The sequence below is a fragment of the Cherax quadricarinatus genome, chromosome 41, assembly GCF_038502225.1.
Source record: "Cherax quadricarinatus isolate ZL_2023a chromosome 41, ASM3850222v1, whole genome shotgun sequence".
In the NCBI taxonomy this organism is placed as follows: Eukaryota; Metazoa; Arthropoda; class Malacostraca; order Decapoda; family Parastacidae; genus Cherax; species Cherax quadricarinatus.
The window spans coordinates 24,383,942-24,402,460 of NC_091332.1; the positions used below are offsets into that span (position 1 = coordinate 24,383,942).

The window sequence follows — 18,519 nt, forward strand, 5'->3', positions numbered from 1 at the left end:
AAAGGTATCCCCGTAATGCATGACGCCGGGTCCCTGTACCTCAATGATCCGGGAAAGGTATCCCCGTAATGCATGACGCCGGGCCCCTGTACCTCAATGATCCGGGAAAGGTATCCCCGTAATGCATGACGCCGGGCCACTGTACCTCAATGATCCGGGAAAGGTATCCCCGTAATGCATGACGCCGGGCCACTGTACCTCAATGATCCGGGAAAGGTATCCCCGTAATGCATGACGCCGGGCCATTGTACCTCAATGATCCGGGAGAGGTATCCCCGTAATGCATGACGCCGGGTCCCTGTACTTCAATGATCCGGGAAAGGTATCCCCGTAATGCATGACGCCGGGCCCCTGTACCTCAATGATCCGGGAAAGGTATCCCCGTAATGCATGACGCCGGGCCCCTGTACCTCAATGATCCGGGAAAGGTATCCCCGTAATGCATGACGCCGGGCCACTGTACCTCAATGATCCGGGAAAGGTATCCCCGTAATGCATGACGCCGGGCCACTGTACCTCAATGATCCGGGAAAGGTATCCCCGTAATGCATGACGCCGGGCCATTGTACCTCAATGATCCGGGAAAGGTATCCCCGTAATGCATGACGCCGGGTCCCTGTACTTCAATGATCCGGGAAAGGTATCCCCGTAATGCATGACGCCGGGCCCCTGTACCTCAATGATCCGGGAAAGGTATCCCCGTAATGCATGACGCCGGGCCCCTGTACCTCAATGATCCGGGAAATGTATCCCCGTAATGCATGACGCCGGGCCATTGTACCTCAATGATCCGGGAAAGGTATCCCCGTAATGCATGACGCCGGGTCCCTGTACTTCAATGATCCGGGAAAGGTATCCCCGTAATGCATGACGCCGGGCCCCTGTACCTCAATGATCCGGGAAAGGTATCCCCGTAATGCATGACGCCGGGCCCCTGTACCTCAATGATCCGGGAAAGGTATCCCCGTAATGCATGACGCCGGGCCACTGTACCTCAATGATCCGGGAAAGGTATCCCCGTAATGCATGACGCCGGGCCACTGTACCTCAATGATCCGGGAAAGGTATCCCCGTAATGCATGACGCCGGGCCATTGTACCTCAATGATCCGGGAAAGGTATCCCCGTAATGCATGACGCCGGGTCCCTGTACTTCAATGATCCGGGAAAGGTATCCCCGTAATGCATGACGCCGGGCCCCTGTACCTCAATGATCCGGGAAAGGTATCCCCGTAATGCATGACGCCGGGCCCCTGTACCTCAATGATCCGGGAAAGGTATCCCCGTAATGCATGACGCCGGGCCACTGTACCTCAATGATCCGGGAAAGGTATCCCAGTAATGCATGACGCCGGGCCACTGTACCTCAATGATCCGGGAAAGGTATCCCCGTAATGCATGACGCCGGGCCCCTGTACCTCAATGATCCGGGAAAGGTATCCCAGTAATGCATGACGCCGGGCCCCTGTACCTCAATGATCCGGGAAAGGTATCCCCGTAACGCATGACGCCGGGCCCCTGTACCTCAATGATCCGGGAAAGGTATCCCCGTAATGCATGACGCCGGGTCCCTGTACCTCAATGATCCGGGAAAGGTATCCTCGTAATGCATGACGCCGGGCCCCTGTACCTCAATGATCCGGGAAAGGTATCCCCGTAATGCATGATGCCGGGCCCCTGTACCTCAATGATCCGGGAAAGGTATCCCAGTAATGCATGACGCCGGGCCCCTGTAACTCAATGAACCGGGAAAGGTATCCCAGTAATGCATGACGCCGGGCCCCTGTACCTCAATGATCCGGGAAAGGTATCCCCGTAATGAATGACGCCGGGCCACTGTACCTCAATGATCCGGGAAAGGTATCCCCGTAATGCATGACGCCGGGTCCCTGTACTTCAATGATCCGGGAAAGGTATCCCCGTAATGCATGACGCCGGGCCACTGTACCTCAATGATCCGGGAAAGGTATCCCCGTAATGCATGACGCCGGGCCACTGTACCTCAATGATCCGGGAAAGGTATCCCCGTAATGCATGACGCCGGGTCCCTGTACCTCAATGATCCGGGAAAGGTATCCCCGTAATGCATGACGCCGGGCCCCTGTACCTCAATGATCCGGGAAAGGTATCCCCGTAATGCATGACGCCGGGCCACTGTACCTCAATGATCCGGGAAAGGTATCCCCGTAATGCATGACGCCGGGCCACTGTACCTCAATGATCCGGGAAAGGTATCCCCGTAATGCATGACGCCGGGCCATTGTACCTCAATGATCCGGGATAGGTATCCCCGTAATGCATGACGCCGGGTCCCTGTACTTCAATGATCCGGGAAAGGTATCCCCGTAATGCATGACGCCGGGCCCCTGTACCTCAATGATCCGGGAAAGGTATCCCCGTAATGCATGACGCCGGGCCCCTGTACCTCAATGATCCGGGAAAGGTATCCCCGTAATGCATGACGCCGGGCCACTGTACCTCAATGATCCGGGAAAGGTATCCCCGTAATGCATGACGCCGGGCCACTGTACCTCAATGATCCGGGAAAGGTATCCCCGTAATGCATGACGCCGGGCCATTGTACCTCAATGATCCGGGAAAGGTATCCCCGTAATGCATGACGCCGGGTCCCTGTACTTCAATGATCCGGGAAAGGTATCCCCGTAATGCATGACGCCGGGCCCCTGTACCTCAATGATCCGGGAAAGGTATCCCCGTAATGCATGACGCCGGGCCCCTGTACCTCAATGATCCGGGAATGTATCCCCGTAATGCATGACGCCGGGCCATTGTACCTCAATGATCCGGGAAAGGTATCCCCGTAATGCATGACGCCGGGTCCCTGTACTTCAATGATCCGGGAAAGGTATCCCCGTAATGCATGACGCCGGGCCCCTGTACCTCAATGATCCGGGAAAGGTATCCCCGTAATGCATGACGCCGGGCCCCTGTACCTCAATGATCCGGGAAAGGTATCCCCGTAATGCATGACGCCGGGCCACTGTACCTCAATGATCCGGGAAAGGTATCCCCGTAATGCATGACGCCGGGCCACTGTACCTCAATGATCCGGGAAAGGTATCCCCGTAATGCATGACGCCGGGCCATTGTACCTCAATGATCCGGGAAAGGTATCCCCGTAATGCATGACGCCGGGTCCCTGTACTTCAATGATCCGGGAAAGGTATCCCCGTAATGCATGACGCCGGGCCCCTGTACCTCAATGATCCGGGAAAGGTATCCCCGTAATGCATGACGCCGGGCCCCTGTACCTCAATGATCCGGGAAAGGTATCCCCGTAATGCATGACGCCGGGCCACTGTACCTCAATGATCCGGGAAAGGTATCCCAGTAATGCATGACGCCGGGCCACTGTACCTCAATGATCCGGGAAAGGTATCCCCGTAATGCATGACGCCGGGCCCCTGTACCTCAATGATCCGGGAAAGGTATCCCAGTAATGCATGACGCCGGGCCCCTGTACCTCAATGATCCGGGAAAGGTATCCCCGTAACGCATGACGCCGGGCCCCTGTACCTCAATGATCCGGGAAAGGTATCCCCGTAATGCATGACGCCGGGTCCCTGTACCTCAATGATCCGGGAAAGGTATCCTCGTAATGCATGACGCCGGGCCCCTGTACCTCAATGATCCGGGAAAGGTATCCCCGTAATGCATGATGCCGGGCCCCTGTACCTCAATGATCCGGGAAAGGTATCCCAGTAATGCATGACGCCGGGCCCCTGTAACTCAATGAACCGGGAAAGGTATCCCAGTAATGCATGACGCCGGGCCCCTGTACCTCAATGATCCGGGAAAGGTATCCCCGTAATGAATGACGCCGGGCCACTGTACCTCAATGATCCGGGAAAGGTATCCCCGTAATGCATGACGCCGGGCCCCTGTACCTCAATGATCCGGGAAAGGTATCCCCGTAATGCATGACGCCGGGCCACTGTACCTCAATGATCCGGGAAAGGTATCCCAGTAATGCATGACGCCGGGCCACTGTACCTCAATGATCCGGGAAAGGTATCCCCGTAATGCATGACGCCGGGCCCCTGTACCTCAATGATCCGGGAAAGGTATCCCAGTAATGCATGACGCCGGGCCCCTGTACCTCAATGATCCGGGAAAGGTATCCCCGTAATGCATTACGCCGGGCCCCTGTACCTCAATGATCCGGGAAAGGTATCCCCGTAATGCATGACGCCGGGTCCCTGTACCTCAATGATCTGGGAAAGGTATCCCCGTAATGCATGACGCCGGGCCCCTGTACCTCAATGATCCGGGAAAGGTATCCCCGTAATGCATGATGCCGGGCCCCTGTACCTCAATGATCCGGGAAAGGTATCCCAGTAATGCATGACGCCGGGCCCCTGTAACTCAATGATCCGGGAAAGGTATCCCAGTAATGCATGACGCCGGGCCCCTGTACCTCAATGATCCGGGAAAGGTATCCCAGTAATGCATGACGCCGGGCCCCTGTACCTCAATGATCCGGGAAAGGTATCCCCGTAATGCATGACGCCGGACCCCTGTACCTCAATGATCCGGGAAAGGTATCCCCGTAATGCATGACGCCGGGCCCCTGTACCTAGAGTTTACCTGGAGAGAGTTCCGGGGGTCAACGCCCCCGCGGCCCGGTCTGTGACCAGGCCTCCTGGTACCTCAATGATCCGGGAAAGGTACCCCCGTAATGCATGACGCCGGGCCCCTGTACCTCAATGATCCGGGAAAGGTATCCCCGTAATGCATGACGCCGGGCCCCTGTACCTCAATGATCCGGGAAAGGTATCCCCGTAATGCATGACGCCGGGCCCCTGTACCTCAATGATCCGGGAAAGGTATCCCCGTAATGCATGACGCCGGGCCCCTGTACCTCAATGATCCGGGAAAGGTATCCCCGTAATGCATGACGCCGGGCCCCTGTACTTCAACGATCCGGGAAAGGTATCCCCGTAATGCATGACGCCGGGCCCCTGTACCTCAATGATCCGGGAAAGGTATCCCAGTAATGCATGACGCCGGGCCCCTGTACCTCAATGATCCGGGAAAGGTATCCCCGTTATGCATGACGCCGGGCCCCTGTACCTCAATGATCCGGGAAAGGTATCCCCGTAATGCATGACGCCGGGCCCCTGTACCTCAATGATCCGGGAAAGGTATCCCCGTAATGCACGACGCCGGGCCCCTGTACCTCAATGATCCGAGAAAGGTATCCCAGTAATGCATGACGCCGGGTCCCTGTACCTCAATGATCCGGGAAAGGTATCATAGTAATGCATGACGCCGGGCCCCTGTACCTCAATGATCCGGGAAAGGTATATCAGTAATGTATGACGCTGGGCCCCTGTACCTCAATGATCCGGGAAATGTATCCCTGTAATGCATGACGCCGGGCCCCTGTACCTCAATGATCCGGGAAAGGTATCCCCGTAATGCATGACGCCGGGCCCCTGTACCTCAATGATCCGGGAAAGGTATCCCCGTAATGCATGACGCCGGACCCCTGTACCTCAATGATCCGGGAAAGGTATCCCCGTAATGCATGACGCCGGGCCCCTGTACATCAATGATCCGGGAAAGGTATCCCCGTAATGCATGACGCCGGGCCCCTGTACCTCAATGATCCGGGAAAGGTATCCCCGTAATGGATGACGCCGGGCCCCTGTACCTCAATGATCCGGGAAAGGTATCCCAGTAATGCATGACGCCGGGCCCCTGTACCTTAATGATCCGGGAAAGGTATCCCAGTAATGCATTACGCCGGGCCCCTGTACCTCAATGATCCGGGAAAGGTATCCCCGTAATGCATGACGCCGGGCCCCTGTACCTCAATGATCCGGGAAAGGTATCCCAGTAATGCATGACGCCGGGCCCCTGTACCTCAATGATCCGGGAAAGGTTTCCCAGTAATGCATGACGCCGGGCCCCTGTACCTCAATGATCCGGGAAAGGTATCCCCGTAATGCATGACGCCGGGCCACTGTACCTCAATGATCCGGGAAAGGTATCCCAGTAATGCATGACGCCGGGCCCATATACCTCAATGATCCGGGAAAGGTATCCCAGTAATGCATGACGCCGGGTCCCTGTACCTCAATGATCCGGGAAAGGTATCCCAGTAATGCATGACGCCGGGCCACTGTACCTCAATGATCCGGGAAAGGTATCCCAGTAATGCATGACGCTGGGCCCCTGTACCTCAATGATCCGGGAAAGGTATCCCAGTAATGCATGACGCCGGGCCCCTGTACCTCAATGATCCGGGAAAGGTATCCCCGTAACGCATGACGCCGGGCCCCTGTACCTCAATGATCCGGGAAAGGTATCCCCGTAATGCATGACGCCGGGTCCCTGTACCTCAATGATCCGGGAAAGGTATCCCCGTAATGCATGACGCCGGGCCCCTGTACCTCAATGATCCGGGAAAGGTATCCCCGTAATGCATGATGCCGGGCCCCTGTACCTCAATGATCCGGGAAAGGTATCCCAGTAATGCATGACGCCGGGCCCCTGTAACTCAATGATCCGGGAAAGGTATCCCAGTAATGCATGACGCCGGGCCCCTAAACCTCAATGATCCGGGAAAGGTATCCCCGTAATGCATGACGCCGGGCCACTGTACCTCAATGATCCGGGAAAGGTATCCCCGTAATGCATGACGCCGGGTCCCTGTACTTCAATGATCCGGGAAAGGTATCCCCGTAATGCATGACGCCGGGCCCCTGTACCTCAATGATCCGGGAAAGGTATCCCCGTAATGCATGACGCCGGGCCCCTGTACCTCAATGATCCGGGAAAGGTATCCCCGTAATGCATGACGCCGGGCCACTGTACCTCAATGATCCGGGAAAGGTATCCCAGTAATGCATGACGCCGGGCCACTGTACCTCAATGATCCGGGAAAGGTATCCCCGTAGTGCATGACGCCGGGCCCCTGTACCTCAATGATCCGGGAAAGGTATCCCAGTAATGCATGACGCCGGGCCCCTGTACCTCAATGATCCGGGAAAGGTATCCCAGTAATGCATGACGCCGGGCCCCTGTACCTCAATGATCCGGGAAAGGTATCCCCGTAATGCATGACGCCGGGCCCCTGTACCTCAATGATCCGGGAAAGGTATCCCCGTAATGCATGACGCCGGGTCCCTGTACCTCAATGATCTGGGAAAGATATCCCCGTAATGCATGACGCCGGGCCCCTGTACCTCAATGATCCGGGAAAGGTATCCCCGTAATGCATGATGCCGGGCCCCTGTACCTCAATGATCCGGGAAAGGTATCCCAGTAATGCATGACGCCGGGCCCCTGTAACTCAATGATCCGGGAAAGGTATCCCAGTAATGCATGACGCCGGGCCCCTGTACCTCAATGATCCGGGAAAGGTATCCCAGTAATGCATGACGCCGGGCCCCTGTACCTCAATGATCCGGGAAAGGTATCCCCGTAATGCATGACGCCGGACCCCTGTACCTCAATGATCCGGGAAAGGTATCCCCGTAATGCATGACGCCGGGCCCCTGTACCTGGAGTTTACCTGGAGAGAGTTCCGGGGGTCAACGCCCCCGCGGCCCGGTCTGTGACCAGGCCTCCTGGTACCTCAATGATCCGGGAAAGGTACCCCCGTAATGCATGACGCCGGGCCCCTGTACCTCAATGATCCGGGAAAGGTATCCCCGTAATGCATGACGCCGGGCCCCTGTACCTCAATGATCCGGGAAAGGTATCCCCGTAATGCATGACGCCGGGCCCCTGTACCTCAATGATCCGGGAAAGGTATCCCCGTAATGCATGACGCCGGGCCCCTGTACCTCAATGATCCGGGAAAGGTATCCCCGTAATGCATGACGCCGGGCCCCTGTACCTCAACGATCCGGGAAAGGTATCCCCGTAATGCATGACGCCGGGCCCCTGTACCTCAATGATCCGGGAAAGGTATCCCAGTAATGCATGACGCCGGGCCCCTGTACCTCAATGATCCGGGAAAGGTATCCCCGTTATGCATGACGCCGGGCCCCTGTACCTCAATGATCCGGGAAAGGTATCCCCGTAATGCATGACGCCGGGCCCCTGTACCTCAATGATCCGGGAAAGGTATCCCCGTAATGCACGACGCCGGGCCCCTGTACCTCAATGATCCGAGAAAGGTATCCCAGTAATGCATGACGCCGGGTCCCTGTACCTCAATGATCCGGGAAAGGTATCATAGTAATGCATGACGCCGGGCCCCTGTACCTCAATGATCCGGGAAAGGTATATCAGTAATGTATGACGCTGGGCCCCTGTACCTCAATGATCCGGGAAATGTATCCCTGTAATGCATGACGCCGGGCCCCTGTACCTCAATGATCCGGGAAAGGTATCCCCGTAATGCATGACGCCGGGCCCCTGTACCTCAATGATCCGGGAAAGGTATCCCCGTAATGCATGACGCCGGACCCCTGTACCTCAATGATCCGGGAAAGGTATCCCCGTAATGCATGACGCCGGGCCCCTGTACATCAATGATCCGGGAAAGGTATCCCCGTAATGCATGACGCCGGGCCCCTGTACCTCAATGATCCGGGAAAGGTATCCCCGTAATGGATGACGCCGGGCCCCTGTACCTCAATGATCCGGGAAAGGTATCCCAGTAATGCATGACGCCGGGCCCCTGTACCCCAATGATCCGGGAAAGGTATCCCAGTAATGCATTACGCCGGGCCCCTGTACCTCAATGATCCGGGAAAGGTATCCCCGTAATGCATGACGCCGGGCCCCTGTACCTCAATGATCCGGGAAAGGTATCCCAGTAATGAATGACGCCGGGCCCCTGTACCTCAATGATCCGGGAAAGGTTTCCCAGTAATGCATGACGCCGGGCCCCTGTACCTCAATGATCCGGGAAAGGTATCCCCGTAATGCATGACGCCGGGCCACTGTACCTCAATGATCCGGGAAAGGTATCCCAGTAATGCATGACGCCGGGCCCATATACCTCAATGATCCGGGAAAGGTATCCCAGTAATGCATGACGCCGGGTCCCTGTACCTCAATGATCCGGGAAAGGTATCCCAGTAATGCATGACGCCGGGCCACTGTACCTCAATGATCCGGGAAAGGTATCCCAGTAATGCATGACGCCGGGTCCCTATACCTCAATGATCCGGGAAAGGTATCCCAGTAATGCATGACGCAGGGCCCCTGTACCTCAATGATCCGGGAAAGGTATCCCAGTAATGCATGACGCCGGGCCCCTGTACCTCAATGATCCGGGAAAGGTTTCCCAGTAATGCATGACGCCGGGCCCCTGTACCTCAATGATCCGGGAAAGGTATCCCCGTAATGCATGACGCCGGGCCACTGTACCTCAATGATCCGGGAAAGGTATCCCAGTAATGCATGACGCCGGGCCCATATACCTCAATGATCCGGGAAAGGTATCCCAGTAATGCATGACGCCGGGTCCCTGTACCTCAATGATCCGGGAAAGGTATCCCAGTAATGCATGACGCCGGGCCACTGTACCTCAATGATCCGGGAAAGGTATCCCAGTAATGCATGACGCCGGGTCCCTGTACCTCAATGATCCGGGAAAGGTATCCCCGTAATGCATGACGCCGGGTCCCTGTACCTCAATGATCCGGGGAAGGTATCCCCGTAATGCATGACGCCGGGTCCCTATACCTCAATGATCCGGGGAAGGCATCCCAGTAATGCATGACGCCGGGTCCCTGTACCTCAATGATCCGGGGAAGGTATCCCAGTAATGCATGACGCCGGGTCCCTGTACCTCAATGATCCGGGGAAGGTATCCCCGTAATGCATGACGCCGGGTCCCTGTACCTCAACACATTTTCCTGCACATAAATTAAATACTGCTCCCACGTTCCCCTCACTCCTGGTGGGTCCTTGCTTGTGAGTCCCCTCGTTCGTTCGTTACAAACTAAACTTAACAGGTACTATCCTGGACCTAAGATGCTTCAGGCATTAAATATTGAAGTCGTTCAGAAAAGATCAACTGAAATTGATTTAACGTGATTCAACGGAAATAAAAAATCACACAAGGAGTATTAACAGCACAAAATAATCAGACTTGCAACAGCACTTCCGAATTTCACTTTACGACGTTGTCCACTTAAGAGGCTTTTTTTTTTTTAAGGTTAAACCTATTTTCAGGTTGTCAGGATGCTGGAAATGGACTCAACAAGGTTGGTCACTGGGCAGACGCGCATGCCAGTTGTTCCAAGACTCTGGTCCTGGTTACCGTACACAAATGTTGAAATTTTGAAGCAGATTGGATGAGGTGTTCTCTAGTTATGAGCGAATTAAAACCGAAAAATTGGAAAAAAAAAAAAAAAATTCAGGCAACATTTCGGAGGTCCTCCTTCAGTGATGCCTAATTACGTTCATTTTGGAAGGGCAAGGTCAGGCTAGGCCTACACACAGGAAGTAGATTAATAGATAAATTTGCTGCTGGATGAAGGTGGGGGAAGTTTTCTTGTTCTAGTGATATTGTTTTGTCTATTAGAAGCTCAAACTTTTTTTTTTCATGGATTACAGTGTGGTGCAGTAAAGCTTTTGTAAGTGCAAGCCTGTGACCCCAGCCTGATGGTGACCCCAGCCTGATGGTGACCACAGCCTGATGGTGACCACAGCCTGATGGTGACCCCAGCCTGATGGTGACCCCAGCCTGATGGTGACCCCAGCCTGATGGTGACCACAGCCTGATGGTGACCCCAGCCTGATGGTGACCACAGCCTGATGGTGACCACAGCCTGATGGTGACCCCAGCATGATGGTGACCCCAGCCTGATGGTGACCACAGCCTGATGGTGACCACAGCCTGATGGTGACCCCAGCATGATGGTGACCACAGCCTGATGGTGACCACAGCCTGATGGTGACCCCAGCATGATGGTGACCCCAGCCTGATGGTGACCACAGCCTGATGGTGACCACAGCCTGATGGTGACCCCAGCCTGATGGTGACCACAGCCTGATGGTGACCACAGCCTGATGGTGACCCCAGCATGATGGTGACCCCAGCCTGATGGTGACCCCAGCCTGATGGTGACCACAGCCTGATGGTGACCCCAGCCTGATGGTGACCCCAGCCTGATGGTGACCACAGCCTGATGGTGACCCCAGCCTGATGGTGACCCCAGCCTGATGGTGATCACAGCCTGATGGTGATCACAGCCTGATGGTGACCCCAGCCTGATGGTGACCCCAGCCTGATGGTGACCCCAGCCTGATGGTGACCCCAGCCTGATGGTGACCCCAGCCTGATGGTGACCCCAGCCTGATGGTGACCCCAGCCTGATGGTGACCCCAGCCTGATGGTGACCACAGCCTGATGGTGACCCCAGCCTGATGGTGACCCCAGCCTGATGGTGACCCCAGCCTGATGGTGACCCCAGCCTGATGGTGACCCCAGCCTGATGGTGACCCCAGCCTGATGGTGACCCCAGCCTGATGGTGACCCCAGCCTGATGGTGACCACAGCCTGATGGTGACCACAGCCTGATGGTGACCCCACCCTGATGGTGACCCCACCCTGATGGTGACCCCAGCCTGATGGTGACCCCAGCCTGATGGTGACCCCAGCCTGATGGTGACCCCAGCCTGATGGTGACCCCAGCCTGATGGTGACCCCAGCCTGATGGTGACCCCAGCCTGATGGTGACCCCAGCCTGATGGTGACCACAGCCTGATGGTGACCCCAGCCTGATGGTGACCCCAGCCTGATGGTGACCCCAGCCTGATGGTGACCACAGCCTGATGGTGACCACAGCCTGATGGTGACCACAGCCTGATGGTGACCACAGCCTGATGGTGACCACAGCCTGATGGTGACCACAGCCTGATGGTGACCACAGCCTGATGGTGACCCCAGCCTGATGGTGACCCCAGCCTGATGGTGACCACAGCCTGATGGTGACCCCAGCCTGATGGTGACCACAGCCTGATGGTGACCCCAGCCTGATGGTGACCACAGCCTGATGGTGACCCTAGCCTGATGGTGACCCCAGCCTGATGGTGACCCCAGCCTGATGGTGACCCCAGCCTGATGGTGACCCCAGCCTGATGGTGACCACAGCCTGATGGTGACCCCAGCCTGATGGTGACCACAGCCTGATGGTGACCACAGCCTGATGGTGATCCCAGCCTGATGGTGACCACAGCCTGATGGTGACCCCAGCCTGATGGTGACCACAGCCTGATGGTGACCCCAGCCTGATGGTGACCACAGCCTGATGGTGACCCCAGCCTGATGGTGACCCCAGCCTGATGGTGACCACAGCATGATGGTGACCCCAGCCTGATGGTGATCACAGCCTGATGGTGACCACAGCCTGACGGTGATCACAGCCTGATGGTGACCACAGTCTGATGGTGACCACAGCCTGATGGTGATCACAGCCTGATGGTGACCACAGCCTGATGGTGATCACAGCCTGATGGTGACCACAGCCTGATGGTGACCACAGCCTGATGGTGACCACAGCCTGATGGTGACCCCAGCCTGATGGTGACCACAACCTGATGGTGATCACAGCCTGATGGTGATCACAGCCTGATGGTGACCACAGCCTGATGGTGACCACAGCCTGATGGTGACCCCAGCCTGATGGTGACCCCAGCCTGATGGTGACCCCAGCCTGATGGTGACCCCAGCCTGATGGTGACCCCAGCCTGATGGTGACCGCAGCCTGATGGTGACCCCAGCCTGATGGTGACCCCAGCCTGATGGTGACCCCAGCCTGATGGTGACCCCAGCCTGATGGTGACCCCAGCCTGATGGTGACCCCAGCCTGATGGTGACCACAGCCTGATGGTGACCACAGCCTGATGGTGATCACAGCCTGATGGTGACCACAGCCTGATGGTGACCACAGCCTGATGGTGACCACAGCCTGATGGTGACCACAGCCTGATGGTGACCACAGCCTGATGGTGACCACAGCCTGATGGTGATCACAAATGATGGTGATCACGACTGATGGTGATCACAACTGATGGTGATCACGACTGAAGGTGATCACAACTGATGGTGATCACGACTGAAGGTGATCACAACTGATGGTGATCACGACTGAAGGTGATCACAACTGATGGTGATCACAGCTGATTTAGAATGGACACTGAGACACACAAGACTGATAGGTTATCACAGTGTAACTATCAGGTGCCTCTCGACAACACCTTATGAAATTCAGTCTTGTGGTATATATATATATATATATATATATATATATATATATATATATATAGAGAGAGAGAGAGAGAGAGAGAGAGAGAGAGAGAGAGAGAGAGAGAGAGAGAGAGAGAGAGAGAGAGAGAGAGAGAGAGAGAGAGAGAGAGAGAGAGAGAGAGAGAGAGAGAGAGAGAGAGAGAGAGAGAGAGAGAGAGAGAGAGAGAGAGAGAGAGAGAGAGAGAGAGAGAGGGAGAGAGAGAGAGAACCTGGGAATCGAACCAGTGTTGTTTTAGCCCGCCTGATGGTGAGTGAAAATTCATGGCGCTCTAACCCATACAATCCTACAAACAACTTTATCACATCAATCCCAAATACCTTACCCCCTTTCATTCTACCCACTACCTCATGAGCTTCCCTCACACTCACAACTTGCTCCTCCTCACTCCTACAAGATGTTATTCCTCCTTGTCCTATACACGAAATCAAAGCTTCCCTATTTTCATCAACATTTAACAATTCCTCAAAATATTCCCTCCATCTTCCCGATACCTCTAACTCTCCATTTAATAACTCTCCTCTCCTATTTTTAACAATCAAATCCATTCGTTCCTTAGGCTTCCTCAACTTATTAATCTCACTCCAAAACTTTTTCTTATTTTCTACAAAACTTGTTGATAACATCTCACCCACTCTCTCATTTGCTCTCTTTTTACATTGCTTCACCACTCTCTTAACCTCTCTCTTTTTCTCTCCATATACTCCTCCCTCCTTGCATCACTTCTACTTTGTAAAAACCTCTCCAATGCTAACTTTTTCCCATTTTTTTTACATCATCATTCCACCAGTTGCTCTTCTTCCCTCCCTCACCCACTTTCCCGTAACCACAAACTTATGCTGAACACTCTAACACTACATTCTTGTACCTACCCCATACATCGCCAACATAATGCTCACCAACGCTTCAGGAAAGGACAAAGCTCGTCTCCCAGCGATGAAGGCACCATATTCAGGAGATTTCCTTTTAGCGATTCCCAGTTCCTCTCTGGATACTCGACTCGATCCAAAGGCCATTCGGATTTTTGTTGCTCTTCGCCTAGCCGCCTCCATACTCACCGAACATAGGTATATTTGCTGGAGAGAGACGGCTGATCAATTCGGACTTCATGTTCTCGTGTGTTACACATCAGTAGGGAAGTATGCCAGACATGAGGTCAACGACATCATAAAGAGAAGCCTCGCCATAGCCCGTTGCCCAGCTCACCGGGAACCCCAAGTACAGAGGTCTGACGAAAGTCAAAAGCTTCCTGATGGAGCCACTATGCTACCCTGGAAGGATGGTAAGCAGATTGCCTGGGACTACACCTCTGCTGCCACATTGGCAGTCACCTACTTGCCATACTCCGAAGCTGAAGGGGGTGGAGCTGCCAGCTGCAAGGAGACCCAGAAGACCCTGAAATATGAAGGCCTCGCCCCTTGCTATAACTTCACCCCAATGGGGTCGGAGACCCTTGGAGCATGATGGGGCAAGTGTGCTCTAAAGTTCCTCAAAGATCTGGGTGAAAAACTCATCATAGAAACCAAGGATCACAGGGTGGCCAGCTTCCTCTTTCAGAGACTCAGCGTTGTGATCCAGAAGGAAAATGCCTGCAGCATTCTGGGCATGCGGCCCACCGCCGGAGAGCTAGACGAAGAATTCGAGCTGTAGCTCTGAGATGTTATCTATGCTGTTTTAATCCCTACTGTATTTTTGTCAATGTATTTTGTCTTATATATATATATTAGCATACAGACTGCTTGTGGAGGTTGGTATTCAAACGAGAGGAAGTTGAAATTAGCCCTGAGCTTACCACTGCCACGAGTGTCCAGGATCGATGGTTGAGTGGTTACATGCAATAGTACAAGATATCGAAGATTATGAATCTTCTCCAGCTCCTCTGAAGGTGGACACAGGCCAAGTATGCAGCAAGCATTTTCTCTCTGGATGACCACGCTGAGACGCAGGAACACGAAAGTGGGCACCCGTGAGTCCCTTTGTACAACTGCACAGTTACTTAATTACAAAGACGGCAGTTAGGTTAGAAGAGGTAGAACTGGCTTTGTTGTAGTGGCAGAAGGAGGGTTCTGTAAAGATATATAAACAACCAAACACAGCTCTGGATAAGAAAAATAAATCAGTAAGTGAGACAAGCCGACAATATGATCCAACTGACCTTACTGTTACCAATGTCCTCTACCATGCGGCACAGGTCAAGACGGGTCACGTTGAAAGCCTGAGTGATGAGTTCCTTCACGTGGGCCCGGGAGACATTGTTTATTTCCAGGGTCTTAGAGACTCTTGCTGGGGCTGTGGGTAGGTTCGGGGAAACTTCTGTTTCGGGTATGGGCAAGAAAGTGGAGATATCAGCTGGAGGTGTGGGCAGGCTCGGGGAGACTGGTGTTTGGGGTGTAGATAGGCTCGGGGAGACTTGTGTCTGGGGTGCGGACAGGCTTGGTGAGACAGAAGTTGGTAGTGGCGTAGTGAACCTGTCTTTATACGAAGACAGTTCACTCTGTCTTCTCTCCGTAGTGGGACACTGGTCGCCGACAGGGGAACTGGGCACACTTGAATCATCATTGGGTCTGGAAATGGAAGAACTGGAGCAGGAATTCTGACTGATATTGGGGGACTGGTCTTCAACGGCAAGGCTGCCGTCCTCGGCGAAGGGATTCAGAGCATCGACAAAGGGGTTCCGGTCGTCAGCAAAGCGATTTTGGACCTCGTTAAAGAAATTCTGTTCATCATTGAAAAGAATTTGCTCATCACTGGCTATACTTAGTTCAGGCGAAGGAGAGATGTCAGCGGTCTGTTGAGGTGTAGACATGAACTGGTGTCTGTGAGAGGTGATGAAGGAGCCCCCAGCATCATCCTCCTCGCTGGGGAAGTGACCGAAGCGGATGACATAAGCCACGTCTCGCAGCGCCACTTTGTCCTGTGTACAAAAGAACAAGCGAATAAGACACGTTTGAAGAAAGAGCTCTTGGGACAACATTTTAACATGTTAAGATATTTATCAAATCATCATGACTTGATAAACATCTAAAGAGAGTGAAATGCCCGGTAAACTGTCGTTACTATAACCTGTGCTTGGAATATATCAAATGATTTAATATGTTATAAAACTGTTGCTGGTTGTTTCTTGTAGAAGAGAGATAATCAGAGGCCCAGAATAAAGACTTTCCATCTCCCGGAGGTTTATATGCTCTTAATGTATAAGCAAATTATCAAGAAATATTTCATCTAAACTTGCTAACATTACCAAGTCTGAATTTCTTTTCTCAAATTTATCATTACACTAAGTTGTATTATATTTTAGCTGTTGTATCTCTACCGCAACCAGAAAGATGGATCTAATATATATATATATATATATATATATATATATATATATATATATATATATATATATATATATATATATGTCGTGCTGAATATGTAAAACTGGTCAATTAGCAAGAACTCATTTAAAATTAAGTCCTTTCTGAAATTTTCTTTAATGCGTCAGGTGTCAGACATACCTGGGTACTGCGAGAGAACTCCATCAGTGCAGCAGCTGGTCGTCAGTTATAAGGAAGGTGTGATGGGGTTAAGGAAGTTCCCACAATGGCAGAATGACCTGCCAGTTTCCTCACGCTGACATCTTCCTCTCGCCGACCTCTCAGCAATGGTTCAGCAAGTGCCTCTTGACGCTGCTACTGCTGCTGACGCCTGACGTTGCTGTGCCGGATGCTGCTAACTTGTCGCACCAACGCTCGTGACAGGAGTTCCCAGTACAGCTGTAGGATAGATGGGAAGGTCATAGTACCAGTCATAATGACCATTAACACATTTTCAGCTACATTGTAATGTTCATGGGAGGCTACAAGCAAGTACGATAGTATGTATAAATATATATATATATATATATATATATATATATATATATATATATATATATATATATATATATATATATATATATATATATATATATATATATATATATATGTGTGTGTGTGTGTGTGTGTGTGTGTGTGTGTGTGTGTGTGTGTGTGTGTGTGTGTGTGCAAGATAAGCCACGGGGGGGGGATGGAAATCTATAACTCGAGTACTTTCACACTTCTCAGTGCGTCATCAGGCATCACGAATCTAGGGTATAATGGAGTGTGTTCCTCACAATGTTCTGAGAGCCTTGCACATCTGCAGTCCAGAGTACTTAGAGGACGAAATCAGCAAGATATTAAACATAGCCACAGAACTGAGATATTCTAGGGATTTTGTCGAGAAGGCACTAATGTCAGTAAGAAACACTTTTCTACAGGACTGAACCTAAGGAAGTAATCGCCAGGAAAATTGTACTAGTTTTACCATACAATTAGAACTTGGTCTGCCTGTATGAGGCATTAAAAAATATCAATATAAACCTTCCCTTCAAAAACACTGGGACTGTGAAACAGAGGTTGATTAAAACACATCCTCCAACTAAGTTGGTGGGGTTTACAAGGTCCCATGTACTCAGTGTCCTCTCTCATATATTGGTCAAACTGGTAAACTTCTGGAAACCAGAATAGCTCAGCATAAATATTCACTCAGGACAGGACAGGAGTCGAACACTATCTTTAATCCCGTTAGTTCCTGTAATCACCCACCGGGGTAGGCTGCTGCCCAGATTATTGTACCCAACAGTTCTGTCATAGAAAGAAACATAATTGAATCTCCTCTCTTGAAACATGACAGGAATGCCGTATATAACTCAAATTATGGGTTATACAAGCTTGATAGCTATTTAGTAGAGTCTATTGTACACAGTCTTAAACAGCAATGCTAAACAAGATCACAAGATTGCTCATTATGCCAGGTGGTTTGATGAAGGCTTGGTGATGCTCGACCTGTGTCTACACACCAAAACATCATGCTACGTCTGTGGTGAATAGTTATATAAAGTGTTTAGCTGTTACTGTACCATACAATGACAGGTACACAAGATTATGTGATAGCATAGGTAGTGGGGTTGAAGTATATTAGAAGAAGAAATTTGGATCATAGAAATATTATCGGAATTGTATAAAAAAATTCTCAAATAAGGCATATTAACTGATACTGAGAAGACCGGTAGACAATATTTAGAAATATATGAACAGATACTTGTGGGTCCCCCTCAGAACAGTACCCAGTACCCCAGACCAGGACAGTACCCAGTACCCCAGACCAGGACAGTACCCAGTACCCCAGACCAGGACAGTACCCAGTGCCCCAGACCAGAACAGTACCCAGTACCCCAGACCAGAACAGTACCCAGTACCCCAGACCAGGACTAT

At 52.5% G+C, this 18,519-nt stretch overlaps 1 protein-coding gene across 5 annotated transcripts in view; it reads right to left on the bottom strand.

The window, feature by feature from the left end:
• Positions 1 to 18,519, bottom strand: part of LOC128695978 (serine-rich adhesin for platelets) — a 203,918-nt gene that overhangs the window by 140,798 nt on the left and 44,601 nt on the right. For all 5 annotated transcript variants that reach the window (XM_070093092.1, XM_070093093.1, XM_070093094.1 and 2 more), the window contains exons 2-3: positions 16,741 to 16,998; positions 15,396 to 16,154 (exon numbers count right to left, since the gene is read on the bottom strand). In XM_070093092.1, the coding sequence (XP_069949193.1) occupies positions 15,396 to 16,154; positions 16,741 to 16,764 (783 nt within the window). In that variant the 5' untranslated portion in view covers positions 16,765 to 16,998. The remainder of the gene's footprint in view (positions 1 to 15,395; positions 16,155 to 16,740; positions 16,999 to 18,519) is intronic.